The 16,321-nt window shown below is 39.2% G+C and overlaps 1 protein-coding gene across 3 annotated transcripts in view; it reads left to right on the forward strand.

Moving 5' to 3' along the window:
* MYO16 (myosin XVI) overlaps positions 1–16,321 on the forward strand; it is a 412,244-nt gene that overhangs the window by 354,494 nt on the left and 41,429 nt on the right. For all 3 annotated transcript variants that reach the window (XM_055702545.1, XM_055702542.1, XM_055702544.1), the window contains 4 exons: positions 435–531; positions 5,504–5,750; positions 7,597–7,904; positions 9,736–10,938. In XM_055702545.1, the coding sequence (XP_055558520.1) occupies positions 435–531; positions 5,504–5,750; positions 7,597–7,904; positions 9,736–10,938 (1,855 nt within the window). The remainder of the gene's footprint in view (positions 1–434; positions 532–5,503; positions 5,751–7,596; positions 7,905–9,735; positions 10,939–16,321) is intronic.

Below are 16,321 nucleotides of genomic sequence, written 5' to 3' on the forward strand. Positions count from 1 at the left end.
AGCTATCTGTGACCATGTTCTGCTCCACGTGGGTTTATGGCTTGTCACCTTTCTCGTTGCCCACATCCCCCTGTTTTATAAAAGTCAAAGCGTATTTTCTATTACATTGTCTTTCATATTAATGTAATCACATTCAGAATGCTTTTTTCTTCCCCTAACCTGTATTTAACTTGAAGATTGTAGTATTTCTTCTGGATGCTTTTGGGACTGAAGGGGGACTATGTGTCTGGCAGCTTGCTTATCCTTTCCAAATACATTTTTTATTCAACCAGGTGATACTACCTCTCTGTACAAGTATTGGCATTGCACTGTTCTTAAATTGCAGATCTTATCTCAACCCTTAGCTGGATTGCATGCATACTATCATTATTTACCTGTCATCGTTTTGGCCTTTTTTATTGATGGTGAATATTTCCCTGCTGTTTGTATTCTAGATAGGAGTCCGAAAAGTGTTTCTTAAGTACTGGCAAGCTGACCATCTCAATGACTTGTGCCTTCAGCTTCAGAAGAAAATTATAACCTGCCAAAAAGGTAACAATTGCAGAACAAGTATTCCTGAGCTGTCACTTTGTACACTGAGCAGAATACTGCATAACAAAAAATTTTTCTCCTCCTTGAATAGTTGCTGTATATTATACATTTCCCTACAGACATATTTCCAGGTAACTGCTTAAACAGATTTTTTAAAATGATATTAACATTGGCGATGCTTGCACTTTCTGTCTGTCAAAACAGAATTTTATGACAAACTGTTGACTGTAATTAAAACTTAGGAGATCCTGAATATTTCCTTTTCAAAGTGTGTTCAGTGATTTTTCAAGGCACTAATATCCCCTTTATCTTCGTGTTGCAAATCAAATAGCATAACAATTATACAAAATTGCAACGTGTTCAAATTTATCGACAGCAAATACAAAGCCATAACTTAATATGTTTAGTTGTCTTTACTTTCCCCCTTTTCTTACAGCTTTCATATTTGACTGCTACTTTTTATGTTTAGGCATTTTTCTCCCCCTTTTTTGCCTGCATTTTTACTAAGGTCACACTGACATTTTTTGGCACATTTTAAAAAGGAGGCCTCCTAATTCCCTGTTACTTCTGTTCCGTTTCCTATCAAAATCTCAAATAACTGCTGCAAATGTGAATAATGCTTTGTTTGAAGAAGCTTCCTTCACACAATACATCATTTATCTAATTGGCTGATGTCTGCAACAATTCCCATTACCACCTTTTTAAAGGAAATTAAAAAGACAAAGACTTATCTTGGGTTGTTTTTTTAGTCAGATACATAATATTGCAGATTTAAGATTATATAAAGCCCTTCCATTTTTACTACCTGTTTTTCACTGTGAGCATATAGTGAAAAAGAGGAAACCGGGAGAGAACTTGAAGCAAGTGAAATCAAAAGAGCAGCAATTCAGGAACGGGTGTGGAGAGTGACAGTTTTCAGCTGAGCATATGACTTGGGCCTGATGTCTTGTGCAAATCACCCTGTGGCTCTCACAGGTTCAGAAGAGCAACAGTGATTTATCCACTTTCACTTTTCATGCTGGCTTATCAAAGAAAGGAAATATTTACCTTTCAGAGTCCAATTTGCAAACAGAGTGCTTTAACATAACCCTACACTGAAATGTAAAATGTCTTCAGGAATGTCCATAATTTGCAGAGGAAGAGAAGACATCTTCCAAACCCTGCCTGAAGAATTAAGATGATAAGTCTTCTTGGCTCCTTACAAGAATATTTCTTTGGTTTTCTTCTAGCCCTCCTTAATTAGGCTAACTTGAAAAGTCATTTTCACCAAAACTATGTGTTCAACGCTTTTTTCAGAGCTATGGCTCATCTGCATGTTTCTTTACAGTCTTGGAAATCTGAGAAAAATTAGGAACTTGCATGAGTAAGGAGTAGCTAGACAGCCATTTCACAAAGCTAGCTCATAAAATAAGCTGCCCTTTGCAAACAGGTACAATTGCAAACCTGCACAATTAGCATGCCAAAGAGCTCTGGCAGGTTGGGAATAGGGTAGGTACTTGTCCATTGTTCTTATGTAATCCTAAAAATGGCATCCATAGACTTTCACAGTGGGATAGTGATGCTTAGCGAGTAATGGTATTGTCCTGCTGCATATCCACATTTTTCTCCCCTCACTCTTTGCCTCCAGGTGACTTTGGAAGTTAAATCTCTCTTGATAGCATATTGACAAATAGCTAAACTAGTCAATAATTTCTGTATCAGGCTTAAAATGTAATATCATATATATCCATATGAGGACTTAAAGGGAAAAGAGGTCTTGCCCCAAATTTTAATCAACTCTTTACCTCAGTCTTACCAGCAATCCCTTCAGCATTCCCATAAATTTAGGGGGAAAAACCCCAAACAAAACACACCAGATATGTCCTTTTCTGTTATCCTAAAAGTTAACTTACACAGGCAAATAAAGAGGTCAAGCTAAAGAGAAAGAATGTGTAGAAACACTTTTTATTTAAAAACAGATTTGTGATTTTAGGGACTGTCATATTTTTTTACAGATATGAGAACTACATCTGGGAAGTTTTGACCTTATTGAATTACCAAGAAAATTGTTTGTATCTCTAGGAGAGTCCATCATGCTGAAGTTCTTCCATCAGAGTTCATGTAGATTAGGAAATAACCTTAATACATTGTATACACAATAGTTAATAAATTTCTCACATAACCCAGATCCATGATCTACTTGAATTTTGATTATTCTGATCCTTATCCTTAGATTAACTGTAACAAAGTAGATATTTTTCTGCCCTATGAGGGCTAACCTCAATTATTTTAATTTGCATAAGTGAGAATTATTTTAGATGTACATAAATGAGGAGCAAGTTCAGAAGACAATCTTACTACCCATACAGGAGTAGATGAAACTGAGCACTAAAGGTATAGGAGATGACATTTCATTTTACAGCCCTTTTTGAGGTTATTAAATATTTTTTTTGGTCTGTGTTTTACTGAAGACAAATTATTGCAAATGTTCTCAATGAGAAGGAAATGTGATGAAATGTCCATGAAAATCTGAGCTACTCAGTTCATGAAAATGTGTGCAAAAGAAAAGAAGAGGGTCTGTCTGCCAACCGCTCTGACAAAACTTTCTGAACATTTCTTCAAAACATCTCAGTTTTGATAAAATTGCATAGTTCAGAGTAGCTGTACAGTCTCTGGATAGGTAGCTGTGCTGGATATCATTTTACTGGGCCATCCTAGCAGGGTACTCTCCATCATTCATGCCTGCTGACAGTCCTACCAAAAGATTGACTTCTGTCCTTTTCCTAACCAATCTCAGTGGTGTTACAGACTTTTTCTTTTTTTTTTTTTTTTAGGTAAAAGTACATACATAGACACACATGTGCTTGTAAAAATGTTACTTTAAAATACAGGCTATTTTACAAAATCAACCAGGATTTGGTGCTTAACCATTTGTGAAATACCTTATCTGCTCTGCACCAGATAATTTTACAGAAAATACTAGAAGTGAAGGAACAACTTTTTATTATTAAGCTCTTTTGAATTTTTCATATTTGTGAGCAGTGAACTCTGATAATGTTCTATGCATGTATTCATTACCTTTGCAATAGCAACATTATGGATTCAGACTCAGTAACATGTATATCCAGTGTGAGTACTCTCCTAAAATTGTCAATAACTGTACTATTAATTTCATTTTCAACTAAATTGCGTAAGTGCATTAATGCTTCAAAGCTTAAAGAAGTCAGATTTTACAGAATACAACTAGAGGGAATGAAAATGTCATGGCTGGCTGTGATTATAGAAATGTAAACCTTCAAAGTTGTCCATTATGAATAATCTTAAAGTACCTGAACTTGAATATTTCCAAACCCAGTGAATTTTGGATAGGAGCAGTATTAATATGTTAACATGAGCCTTGCCTATATTTCATCTGCTGGGCACTGAGCATCTCTAAAAAAAATTCTCATTTTAAATATCTAAACACGGACATAGAAGGTGATAGAAAATACTTCACATTGCCTTCAGGTTTAGCTGTTTATTTTATTCAATAACAATTAGATAACTAATTGCATCTTTCACTTCGCTGTTTACATTTTTCTGTTAGATTAATTCAGCTTGACTCTTTGTCATTTAATGCTGTACTGCAGTGTTCCTAAGACTGAAACTTAATTCCATTGTTAAAAAGGCATACTGCATTTTAGCATTTTTTGTTGTTGTTGTTATTTTACAGTCTTTTAATATTAGCATTTTCAGTATTTTCCCCAAAACTCAAGCAAACATCTTGTACAGGGTATTGACTGCTGACTTCACTTATGAAAAACTTTCAGTTGACCAGAATGAGAGCAACCATAATAAGCAATGATGAAGTTTGACCTGTTTTTAATACATGTAAGTTGATGTACTGAAAATCAACAATATTTCAGGCAACAGGCGAATAATTCTAAAACAGGTTCTACCCTCTGAGATACAGAGCAGTGATTCTAGATCATAAAAGGATCAGGATTTTGTGGAACTTAAAAACCCACACACAAATAAAGCAGCTTTAGATAGTATATTTCTTCCTTCTAAGCCAAAACATATGCTCAGAGAATATTCATATCCCTGTTGCAGTTGGAGTGATTAAATTGGTGCCAAATTCGTCGTGGCCACAGAGGTCAGCTCCCTCTGCCTTGTGTTTCTGCTCAGCTGGGTATTTCTGAAAATTCAGGGGACTAGGTGGCTTTTAGGTTGGGTAGAATTTGTTGTAATGAATATACATACTTAGGAAAGTAGTACAGAAAGCTGTTATAGAAGATACACCAAAATCTTCTCCCAACATAAGGCTGACAAAGAGTGTGAAAAATAGTCCTAATAGATACATAAAGCTGACGCAATGCAGATGAAAATTTTAAACTGGAAAATGCAGACATGATGTGACAGATACAGTTGAGGAATTTGCATTAAATTAATTCTTTTTGCTGAAAGGAAATGAGCAACAAAAAGTCTTTAAGTCAAACTAAAAAATCTTCTGTCTGTTTTTTGATTTTGATTTTCTGTAGGTACACTGAAATATTAAAAGCATTTTTTAAAGTTGACCAAAAGGAATTGATCATTTAATTACTACTGCATTCGATGCAACAATAACTTATTCAGGGTTTTATTATGAAACAAACGATCTTTTGATCTTTATGGTGTAAATGTGTGCTTTCACAGTCTGTAGCATACATCTAAGTTTCCAGTTGTAATGTAGTAAAAAATAATGTTCAATGAAAGGAAACATTTTGAGTTGTGATAGCTCAAATGTGTGAATTAATTTACTGTCAATTCTTTTAAGCATTGGCAGTAGAAAACAGAAAGAGTTCCATTTTAGTATGTTATTTACATGCCATCACATTTCTTTCATTCTTTTTATAAGATGTTGACTGAACTTGATTTGCTTGTGTTTACAGCAGAACACACAGTAATATTAAGATATTCATCAATTAATTTGTTGTCTTTCATTGGTCCATATTTTCTCCTTCTGTTATGGTAGTTGTAAGAGGATTTCTAGCTCGCCAGCGCTTGTTACAGAAGATGAGCATCAAACAGCAAGAGGTCACCTCAATCAAAAACTTCTTGCAGAATGCTGAGGACATAGGACTGAAAACATATGATGCCTTGGTCATTCAGAATGCTTCTGACATTGCTCGGGAAAATGACCGGCTCCGCAATGAGATGAACACTGCTTACCACAGAGAAAAGCTAGAGGCTAGAAACAGACCAGAAGAAGGCCACAAAAGGTAAAATGAGAAAACTACTGTGAAGAATTAAAGTGTTTCTTCCATTTTAGTGATTTCCTTCCATACTTAGAAAATCATAGAAATGAGTGAGGAATTGCAAGAGAATTCTCAACTATATATTCAACCCAAATCAACGTTAGGCTCTATTTTTTCCTGTATATCAGGAAATTAAGACTAGAACTTTAAGGACACCCCTAATATCCACTCAGGGGACACTGAGCTTGATAGGAATTTATTCAAGTCTCTGAGGCATTTTTTTTACAGCAATATTTTTTAATTCTACATTAAATAGATTATAGCTGAACTTTCATCAAACCAAACCAAAAAAAAAAAATCACCTATTTTTTTCACAAAATTCCAATGTTAGGAAATTGCCAAGAGAATGAAAAACAGCTAGGAAGGCACTGAAACACAACGAGGTCCTGACCAAGAAATCCTAATTATGCATTGAACTAGGTAGATTGATTGTGAGGAGAATTCTTCCATCTTATTTAGAAACTGGCAAATGTTTTTTGTTTATATTCCATCAGAGTTTTCAGGAGTACCTATTTTCCAAATCCAGCAAATGCTGGAGGTCCTTTCTCTAGGAACTGAGTCCCTGATCTCTTTTCTCTCAGACAGCTGAATGAGCAGAGGTAGCATTTACAGGTAGTAGGTGTGTCTTTATAGCAGGAATGTGTCTATAACTTGCTGGACATATAAATGTTTATTTTTCCATAGGAATTTAATTTTCATCCAGAACAACTCCCTTTGCTTTCATTGCTTTTGTCAGTGACTTTTATTAAAGTGAAAATGGCAGTGCATCTGCTTAATTAGCTTCAAATATCCCAGTGATTACATACTGGAGGAAATGCCTTTGTAGGAAAGACTGTAATTAAACATTACAGTGAAAACAAATTATCCACTGAGCACCATGCTTTCATCTTTAGCTATTTCATTTACTACATGGGCAGCTGGCTGTATCCTGTGCATGAATTCCAGCTCTGCTAGTGATTTGCCATGCAGAAATGCAATTTTAAAAAAACCCAAATGCTCGGGGATTTCTCTGTAAAATGATGGTGTAGACATATTCTACCTAATACATTACCACTCTAAGTTAAAAGGTTTTCAATATTTTGGTTTTTGGAGGAATTAAATGTTAGAAGATTTTTTAAAAAAAATCAATCTGTTGGAAGCAGCTGATAAACATGATTTCTCAATAAGTATGGCTATAATAAAAAAAGGAGAAGATTGAAATAAGTAAAACTCAAAAACTGTGATTGAAATAGCTAAACATAATGTCATAATTAATATTATTAAAATACTAACAAATAATCTTAAACAGTAAGATATATAGATATCTGGGTGGAATTATTCAAGCAGCCAATGGAGACAGTTAAAAAGGTCATCTAATATTTTAAAGATTTGCATTACCTAAATAGAATTTATAGTTGTCTTTTTAGAAAATAATGATAAAGGCTCAGCATTTGCTGCCTCAGTAACTTTCTATTAAAATGGATTTCCCAGAAATTATCATTCAGATTGAAAACCCAGCTTTTGATTGTGTGCAACAATCAAAGTGTGAACAATTCATTCAGTGAATGTCTGACCAACAATATGAAACTGCTTAAGGAAGGCTGCATTTGCGTGAAAAAGGGCCGGTGTCCTGATTTATCATGAAACAGGAAATGGAAGAATGCTAGCAGCTTGATCTGGGTTTGTTTGTCACAAGATTACTACACACATCCTCTTGACACAGCAGGGGAGTTGCGAGATTGTTTACCAAAAAGCTGTTGTTATGTTTGCATGAACAGGTTCATTGTTATTGCTTGAATAATGCATCTGGGCCTCTTTTCTGTGTTTTCAGAGCTGAAGACAAGGGTGGGAAGGTCTCTGAGGACAGCTTCACCGGCTGTCGAACGCCTAAGCACTTTCACTCCAGCTCTGTCCCTGTCCCCACGGCAGTGGACAGCTTGGTACATTCTGTGGCTGGGTCATCCATCAGATCCCCCTCCCTGCACTCTGTGTTTAGCATGGACGATAGCAATAGCCTGCCATCACCAAGGAAACAGCCTCCTCCCAAACCAAAGAGGGACCCCAACACACGACTCAGTGCTTCATACGAGGCTGTTAGTGCTTGCTTGTCGGCAGCTTCTAAGGAAACCGCTAATGAAGGTTAGGCATAAAGAGAGAAACAGTCGCGAATGCTACTCTAGGCTATTGATTTATTCTTTTCACTCTGATCCTTTTAAATCCAGTCAAGCGCCTTTGAAAAGTCCTGCTTCCCTGAAATATTTCAGTGGCAGTAAATAAAATTAGCCAATTTGTCATTTCTTTCCAAATCAGCAAATAATACTCATGTGTTCTTATTGCCTAGTTTGTCAACAACCAACACCTATTTGCAGAACTCCTCTAGAGACAAATGATCTGTCAGCTCAAGCTATTCTACCCCAGTGACCATTTTATTTCACTATTTAAACTGTATGTTAGAGTATCTTGCATCACTAAAAAAGAATGCTAGACTCTTGAATTTCACCAAGTTAAACATTAAGCTTTCTCCTACTTTTTCTCTATGTTCACATGAAAAACATGCATTCAGTGGTTTATGTTTGTGCCATAACTTGTTTACAGTGGAAGGAAAGCGCTATGAAAGTCCCAAAGTGTCTCAATGCATTATAGTGTCTATAGCATGGTTTTGAGTTCAGTTGTTCTATTCTCCTTCACCCTTGAAATGAATGAGTAGAAGGTGAAATGAAGGAATGCATTCTGCTTTTCCTTGATAAGTCTGACTTGTCATGCTTTGTGTAAAGGATCCTCTCGGCTTATCAGGAAAGATCCTTCAGGTTGGGTTTATATCTATGTGTAAAGATTCTGTAATCCTGCATACAATGGGTGGGAACCTTTGCAGCTCCTTCTTGCAAAATAATTACTGTTTTCATGTCCAGTACATTAGATGCAATTCCATTTTTCTTAACCTCTTCTTTGCTCATTCAGGCTCTGTTTAAGATGAGATGAACTGCATACAATATATTTTTAAACCAGTATGGTTTAAGGAGCTCTGTAAGAAGGTCTGTAGTGCTTTTGGCTTTCTTTGCCCAGCTCTGCAAGAGATGATTGGGTTAACCAAGAAGGTCTAGAAGAGGTTTTTAGAAAAATGACAATTTATATATGTATGTGTGGTTTCAATACTAATGCTTGTATACACTCACAAAACAACTTTGGAGTTCTTCTCATATGTATGAAACAATAGGGCCAGTTTCCCTGATGAATACTCATTTTCCAAGAATTGTGTCAGTTTCCTGAGTCCTTGTCCCAAACCACCTCTGATCTACACCATCTAATTTTGATCTTTAAAGACCTGTCACCTAGGTGTCTGGTATCTCCACTCCCTGCATGCCTGGAGGCTATGAAAAGACATCTAGTTTAGTTAACTGTATACTCAGTTGGGGAATTGCCCTTAGGCTATGGGATTCCCTAACTTTATAAATTATTTCCACACCTGCAGTAAAAAAGAAGAGGAGATAGGCATAATGTCCACCAATAATTAGAGTTTTATAGCTATTACATAAAAGGGGGATACTTAAATTGCTGTCAATAACATGTGTGTGTCAAAGTAGCACCATGTTGAAACTCCTAGTTAAAAGCATGCCTCTCTCCCTTGGGGCAAAAGGACTAATAAACACATATTTCCATGTGTTACAGATCTTGCAGTGAACATTTGGATTCAAAAGATATCTCCTCAGGTCTTAGTTCTCATCTTCTGGTGGCAGTAGAGATTACCAAAACAGATTATATGCCCAGGTAGCAAAGGTTTGTGGTTTGGGAGCTGAAAGTTCTGCTTTTTGTTCCTTGGAATATATATACTTTTGACTGAATCCCTGTGTTTGTGACTGCTTCTTGTTGTAAAACTAGATGGGGAACATTTGAAGGCTTAAAGTACTTAGACCTGTGTAAGAAAAAAATGACCTTGTTCTGTTAATAACACACACCTTTTTCACTTTCCTAGTACTGACCCGTCCAAGACCACACAGTGATGACTATAGTACCATGAAAAAAATACCTCCCAGAAAACCAAAACGGAGTCCCAATACGAAACTTAGTGGCTCTTATGAAGAAATACCTGGCCAAAAGCCTGGGGATGTAAAACAGGCAAGCACAGCAGCTAAACCAGGTGCCTATGACACTGTGACAGTACAGAGAGCAGCTTCTGCTGATGTGGCACAACATGGCGTGTTGAGTCTCTATATGTCACAAGAAGAGGAGGAAAATGAACCTGTCTATATTGAAATGGTAGGGAATGCAATGAAAAGCAGTTCTGCTGAGGCAGAAAGTCCAGAACAAGGAGAATCTGTATATGAAGAAATGAAGTATTTTCTACCAGAAGAAGGAAGCAATGGTAATGGAATAATTACAGTAGTGACTGGATCTCCTCCTCTGTTGTTTGAAAGCAAAAAAAATGTTAACATTGAGGATGGAACATTGGATGGAAACAGTCAAGCAGTTTTGATCTATAAAGACTCATGTGACATTCCAGCCCCTTTCCCTAACTTACTCCCACACAGACCACCACTTCTTGTGTTTCCTCCAACCCCTGTCACATGTTCACCTGCTTCTGATGAATCCCCTCTAACACCACTAGAAGTCAAAAAGCTTCCTGTCTTGGAAACTAATCTAAAATACCCTGTGCAGTCAGAAGGCTCAAGTCCATTATCACCACAGTATTCCAAAAACCAGAAAGGGGAGAGTGAAAGACCAGCGTCTCCAGGCTTGGTTGTGTTCAATGTTTCCAGCAAAGTGACTCCTCCTTCCACACCGCCTCCGCCTCTCCCACCACCCCCTCCTCCTGTACCACCTCCTATTTCCTACCGGGCTTCCACACATTTTGCATTTCCTCCAGAGACCTGTGCTAGTTTTCTGATTAATCCAGGGAAAATAGGTACAAACTCAGATCTGTCAAAAGTACCTCAGAGACCAAATCCTGCTCAGCTTGGATGCTCATCTTCTCCATTCTCCAAACTGCCTTACTCCCCAAAGGTGGCAAGAGCAGATCACAGGAGACTGAACTCAAATTCTTCATCTTCATTTCCATACAGCCCTACAAACTCAAGGTCATTGACCAGTCCTCTTGATGAGTTAACTAGCTTGTTCAACTCAGGACGGAGTGTGCTACGAAAGTCTGCAGCAGGACGTAAGATCAGGGAGCCAGAAGGTAAGACAGATCTCTCTGCTTCTGTATGGACTATTTCTTCTGTGCCAAAACTTTCTTACATTGGAAGCTAATAGAGTAGGTAAAAATATAAAATGAAACCATTGTTAGTTTGTGATTTTTAAAGAAAGGTCTGTTGTAGTCATAAGAAACACATACAAAAAATTCATTGAATATAAAGATTACAGGTCTTCAGGTTTTCTCTGAGATGTCAATTTTTCTTTTAGCAAAATGTTTGTATGACACAAATTTAAATGGATGTTTTTTAGCATTCCAGCAGTCTCACTAAAATAAACACAGGTGTTACATCATGTGAAAATGAGTTTATGGTATCAGTCTATAGAAATACTTTGAAATATATATGGCTAGGTGTCTGGTAGATAGCATATACTTCAACTTGAAGACTTTCTTTTAAGGTTTCATTATTTCATCTCCATAAAATTATGAATTTGGTGATACAGCCATTATTATTCTCCTAAGTAAAGCTAAGATGGAGAGTCATGCAGCAAAGTATATTTTTTCCCCTTTTCTATCCTTTTATTCCTACCTTTCCTGTCATTTACATACACCTTTGTACATACCTAGAGATTACTTGATACCTAGGATTCCAGCATCTGGAGAACATCTTTTGTATCTAGGGCAAAAGCCAACTATAAAAAGAAGCAAAGCTTACCATTTTGCTGAAGGTTTTTGAGATCACAGTCCTCAGACATTATCACCTAATTATTTGCCTTTTCCAGGTAATAAAGGTTTTAATGTTATTACTGGAACAAGTCTATGGATCTTATGAATACTGAAATTCATCCTCATGTTAGCAGATTCAATAGGCTCATCTGTAAGGGTGAGATGCTTCTGACCTAATTGCGTCCCTCTAAAGCAGGGGTCCTCACACTTTTTAACCAGGGGGCTGGCGCGTGGATAAAGTGGCAGGCAGTCATCTGTGGCTGCTTGGTTTCCCCCCCCAACTCCCAGCTAGGGGGGTGGGTGGGGTGGGGGGGTTCTGTAAATACCAGGGGCCGGATTGAGGACCCTGGGGGGCCGTATCCAGCCCGTGGGCCGTAGTTTGAGGACCCCTGCTCTAAAAGCTTGGTGTGTAGGCATCAAATCCTTAACCTATGAAGAGACTGTAATTTTGAGAGTTTAATTCCTACCATATATCTTCATCCATTGCATATGGGGAAAGCCTAGATGATTAAACTAGTGGAGTTGTAACTTCTAAGTAAGAGACTACAGTTGAAGCAAATCCTAGTTCTGCATATCAATTACAACACTGACTCCAGTCTTTACATTACTTTTCTGATTTAAAGAGAGTCTCCTATTGAAAATAGTCAGTGTACTGTATACAGAAATTTCTCTCCCTAGTAGCATCTCCCAAACACAAAATTTTGTGAATTTAAAATTCAGAGTGAAAAACCTGTAGAGCCACTTCTCTGCTTCTTCACTTCTGTCTGTAGAAACAGGTTGTCTTAATCAAGAGCTGTGTGCAGCATATTCAAAATGGGCTATATAGAATCACAGAATCCTTTCAGTTGGAAAAGACCTTTGAGATCAAGTCCAACTACTAACCTAACACTGCTGAGTCCGTCACTAAATCGTGTCCCTAAGTGCCACATCTACATGTCTTCCAAATACTTTTCAGGGACGGGGACTCAACCACTTCCCCGGGCAGCCCGTTCCCATGCTTGACAACACTTTCAGTGAAGAAATCGTTCCTAATATCCAATCTAAACCTCCCCTGGTACAATTTGAGGCCATTTCATCTTGTCCTACCATTTGTTATCTGGGAGAAGAGGCCAAACCCCACCTGCCTACAACCTCCTTTCAGGTAGTTGTAGAGAGTGATAAGGTCTCCCCTGAGCCTTCCTTTCTCCAGACTAAATAACCACAGTTCCCTCAGCTGTTTCTCATAAAATTTCATCTGCTGACCCTTCACCAGCTTCTCTGGACACACTCCAGCACCTCAGTGTCTTTTTCTTGCAGTGAGGGGCCCAAACCTGAACACAGGATTCAAGGTGCGGCCTCACCAGTGCCAAGTCCATGGGAATGATCGCTTCCCTGGTCCTGCTGGCCACACTGTTTCTGATACAAGCCAGGATGCTGTTGGCCTTCTTGGCCACCTGGGCACACTGCTGGGTCATCTTCAGAAGTGTGCCCAGGTGGTGTTAACCAGGACCCCCAGGTCCTTTCCCACCAGGCAGCTTTCCAGCCACTCTTCCCCCAGGCTGCAGCGCTGCGTGGGGCTGTTATGACCCAGCTGCGGGACCCCACACTGAGCCTTGTTGAACCTCATACAGCTGGCCTTGGCCCATCGATCCAGCCTGTCCAGATCCCTCTGCAGAGCCTTCCTGCCCTCCAGAAGATCAACACTCCCCGCCAACTTGGTGTTATCTGCAAATTTACAGAGGGTGCATTTGATCCCCTCATCCAGATAATTTATAAAGATATTATACAGGACTGGCCCTAATATGGAGCCCTGGAAAACACCACTTGTGACTGGCTGCCAAATGGATGTCACTCCACAACCACACTTTGGGCTCGGCCAGCCAGCCAGATTTTTTTCCCAGTGAGCAGTACACTCATCCAAGCCGTGAACAGCCAGTTTCTCCAGGAGAATGCTGTGAGAAACCGTCTCAAAGGCTTTACTAATACCTAGGTAAACAGCATCCACGGCCTTTGCCTCATCCACTACATGGGCCACCTTGTCACAGAAGGAGATCAGGTCAGTCAAGCAGGACCTGCCTATCATAAACCCATGCTGTCTGGGCCTGATCCCTTGATCATCCTACAGGTGCCATGTGATGGTGCTCAGGATGACCCTCCATAACCTTTCTCAGCACCAAGGTCAGACGGACAGGCCTGTACTTTCCTGGATCCTCCTACCTGCCTTTCTTGTAGATGGGCATCACACCGGCTAGCCCCCAGTTTTCTGGGACCTCCCCAGTTAGCAAGGATTGTTGATAAATGATTAAAAGTGGCTCAGTGAGCATTTCTTCCAGGTCCCTCAGTTAAAATTAGGTGGATCCCATCCATCCCTGTAGACTTGTGTTTGTCCAAGTGGTGTAGCAGGTCACTAAACCTTTCCTCTTGGATTATGGGAGCTTCATTCTGCCCCCTGTCCCTGTCTTCCAGTTCAGGGGGCTGGGTACCCAAAGAATAACTGGTCTTTACTATTAAAGACTGAGGCAAACAAGGCATTGAATAAATTAGCCTTTTGCTCATCCTTTGTCACTATGTTTCCCCCCACATCCAATAAATGATGGAGGTTCTCCTTAGCACTCCTGTAGCTGTTGATGTATTTATAGAAACTTTGTTATTGTCTGTTGTGGCAGTAGTCAGATTAAGTTCTAGTTGTGCTTTGGCCCTTCTCTTTTTCTCCCTGTATAACCTCACGACATCCCTGTAGCCCTTCTGAGTTGCCTGTCCCTTCTTCCACAGGCCATAAGCTTTCCTATTGTTTCCTGAGTTCCAGCCAAAGCTCTCTGTTCAGCCATGCTGGTCTTCTTCCCTGCTGGCTCGTCTTTCAGGACATGGGGACAACCTGCTCCTGCACCTCCTGAAGCATGTCCAGCCTTCCTGGACCCGCTGTCCTTCAGGACTGGCCCCCAAGGGAAACTGTCAACCTGTCTCCTGAACAGGCCAAAGTCTTCCCCCTGGAAATCCACAGCAGCTGAACTCCTCCTTATATCTCCAAGAATGAAAAGCTTTTTATCGTTTCATGATCACTGTGCCCAAGATGACCTCCAACCATCACATCACCCACCGGTTCTTCTCTGTTCACAAACAGCAGGTCCAGCGGGGCGCCTTCCCTAGCTGGCTCCCTCACCAGCTGTGTCAGGAGGTTAACTTCTACACACTCCAGGAACCTCCTAGACTGTTTCCTCTCCACTGTATCATATTTCCAGCAGACATCTGGTAATTTGAAGTTCCCCATGAGAACAAGGACCAGCAATTGTAAGACTTCTCCCAGCTGCTTACAAATTAGTTCATCTGCTTCTTCCTAGTTGGGTGGTCTGTAACAGACTCCCACAATGATGTCTGCCTTGTGGGCCATCCCTCTGGTTCTGACTCAGAAACACTCAGCCCTTTCACCACAATTGTCAAGCTGTAGACAGTCAAAACACTCCCTAACATACAGGGCTACTCCACCTCCTCTCCTTATTTGCCTATCCCTTCTGAACCTTATAGCCATCCATTGCAATACTCCAGCTGTGTCAGTCACCCCATCATGTTTCCGTGATTGCAGCTATATCATAATTTTCTGTCTGCACAATGGCTTCCAGCTCCTGTTTGTTGTCCATGCCTCATGCATTGGTGTAGATACACTACAATTGGGCTGTTGGTCCCACCACCTTTTCTGGGGGGGAAGCTCAAATCCTATTTTTGAAATATGGAACAAAAAAGTAAAAGATGGGATAGATTATCTTCTTATTCGTTGTATATTTTCTTAAAAATATATTTACCACTCCATTGATTTTAGTATCGTATCCTGATTTAAGACAGCTATAATATAACAGAAGTAGGTGTTTGTGCCTACTCTGGATATATGTGTGCCTATCTGCCGCCCTACCTCTCTGTCCCTAAGAACCTTGACAACCTTCAGCCAAAACCCCTTTCAACCAAATACAACAAGGAGATAAAAGTCTCAAAACTAATTGAGTTTTTACAGGTTTAATGAAAGTCAGTGGCTGGGTGGAGACGAGAGACTTATACTGGGAGAAAAACTCCTATCGGCTATCAGAGAAACTGTGGTGGACAGAACGCTTGTGAGTCCTCCGGACCTTGAAAAGCTTTAGCTGGACTTTGCATGTTCCTAGATGCTGAGTTCAGTGAGCCATGAGCTATGAACTGAGACTTCATCAGTTCTCATTCTCAAAAGAACAATGTGTTTGTTATTGTGAGTATATGAATTGATGAAATTGGTAAAGGAGATACTGCAGTAGTTTTGTTTGCTTTGGGAAAATTACTTGATAACATTCAATGCCTATAAATATATGTAGAAAGTTTTTTGTTTGGTTTGGTTTGTTTTCTTTTTAAATTGGGGTCTTGTTTTGTTGTATAGATAATATGTTTTTATCAGCTGCAAAGAAACTATTAAAGTCAGGTCTTTGGATGTATCTTCTCAAGGCTTTCTCAATGGACCTGGTGAGGAAGTGTGGTAAGCCTACTCCAGCCAAGTCACAAAACTGACTTTTACCTTAAAAAAAAAAAAAAGTTGCTTTGGGATGAATGATTTTTGCAAACACAATTTTCAACTATAATGTGACCAAGACAGAATTCAGTGCGTGTCTCCTGTGGGTTGAAGCTAGTGCATTAGCAGAGGCTACCATAATAAAACCTCTAAATTTACCTTTTGCATGGAAAATGTACTTCTAAATATTTCATCAAG

The sequence above is a fragment of the Falco cherrug genome, chromosome 2 (genome assembly GCF_023634085.1).
Source record: "Falco cherrug isolate bFalChe1 chromosome 2, bFalChe1.pri, whole genome shotgun sequence".
In the NCBI taxonomy this organism is placed as follows: Eukaryota; Metazoa; Chordata; class Aves; order Falconiformes; family Falconidae; genus Falco; species Falco cherrug.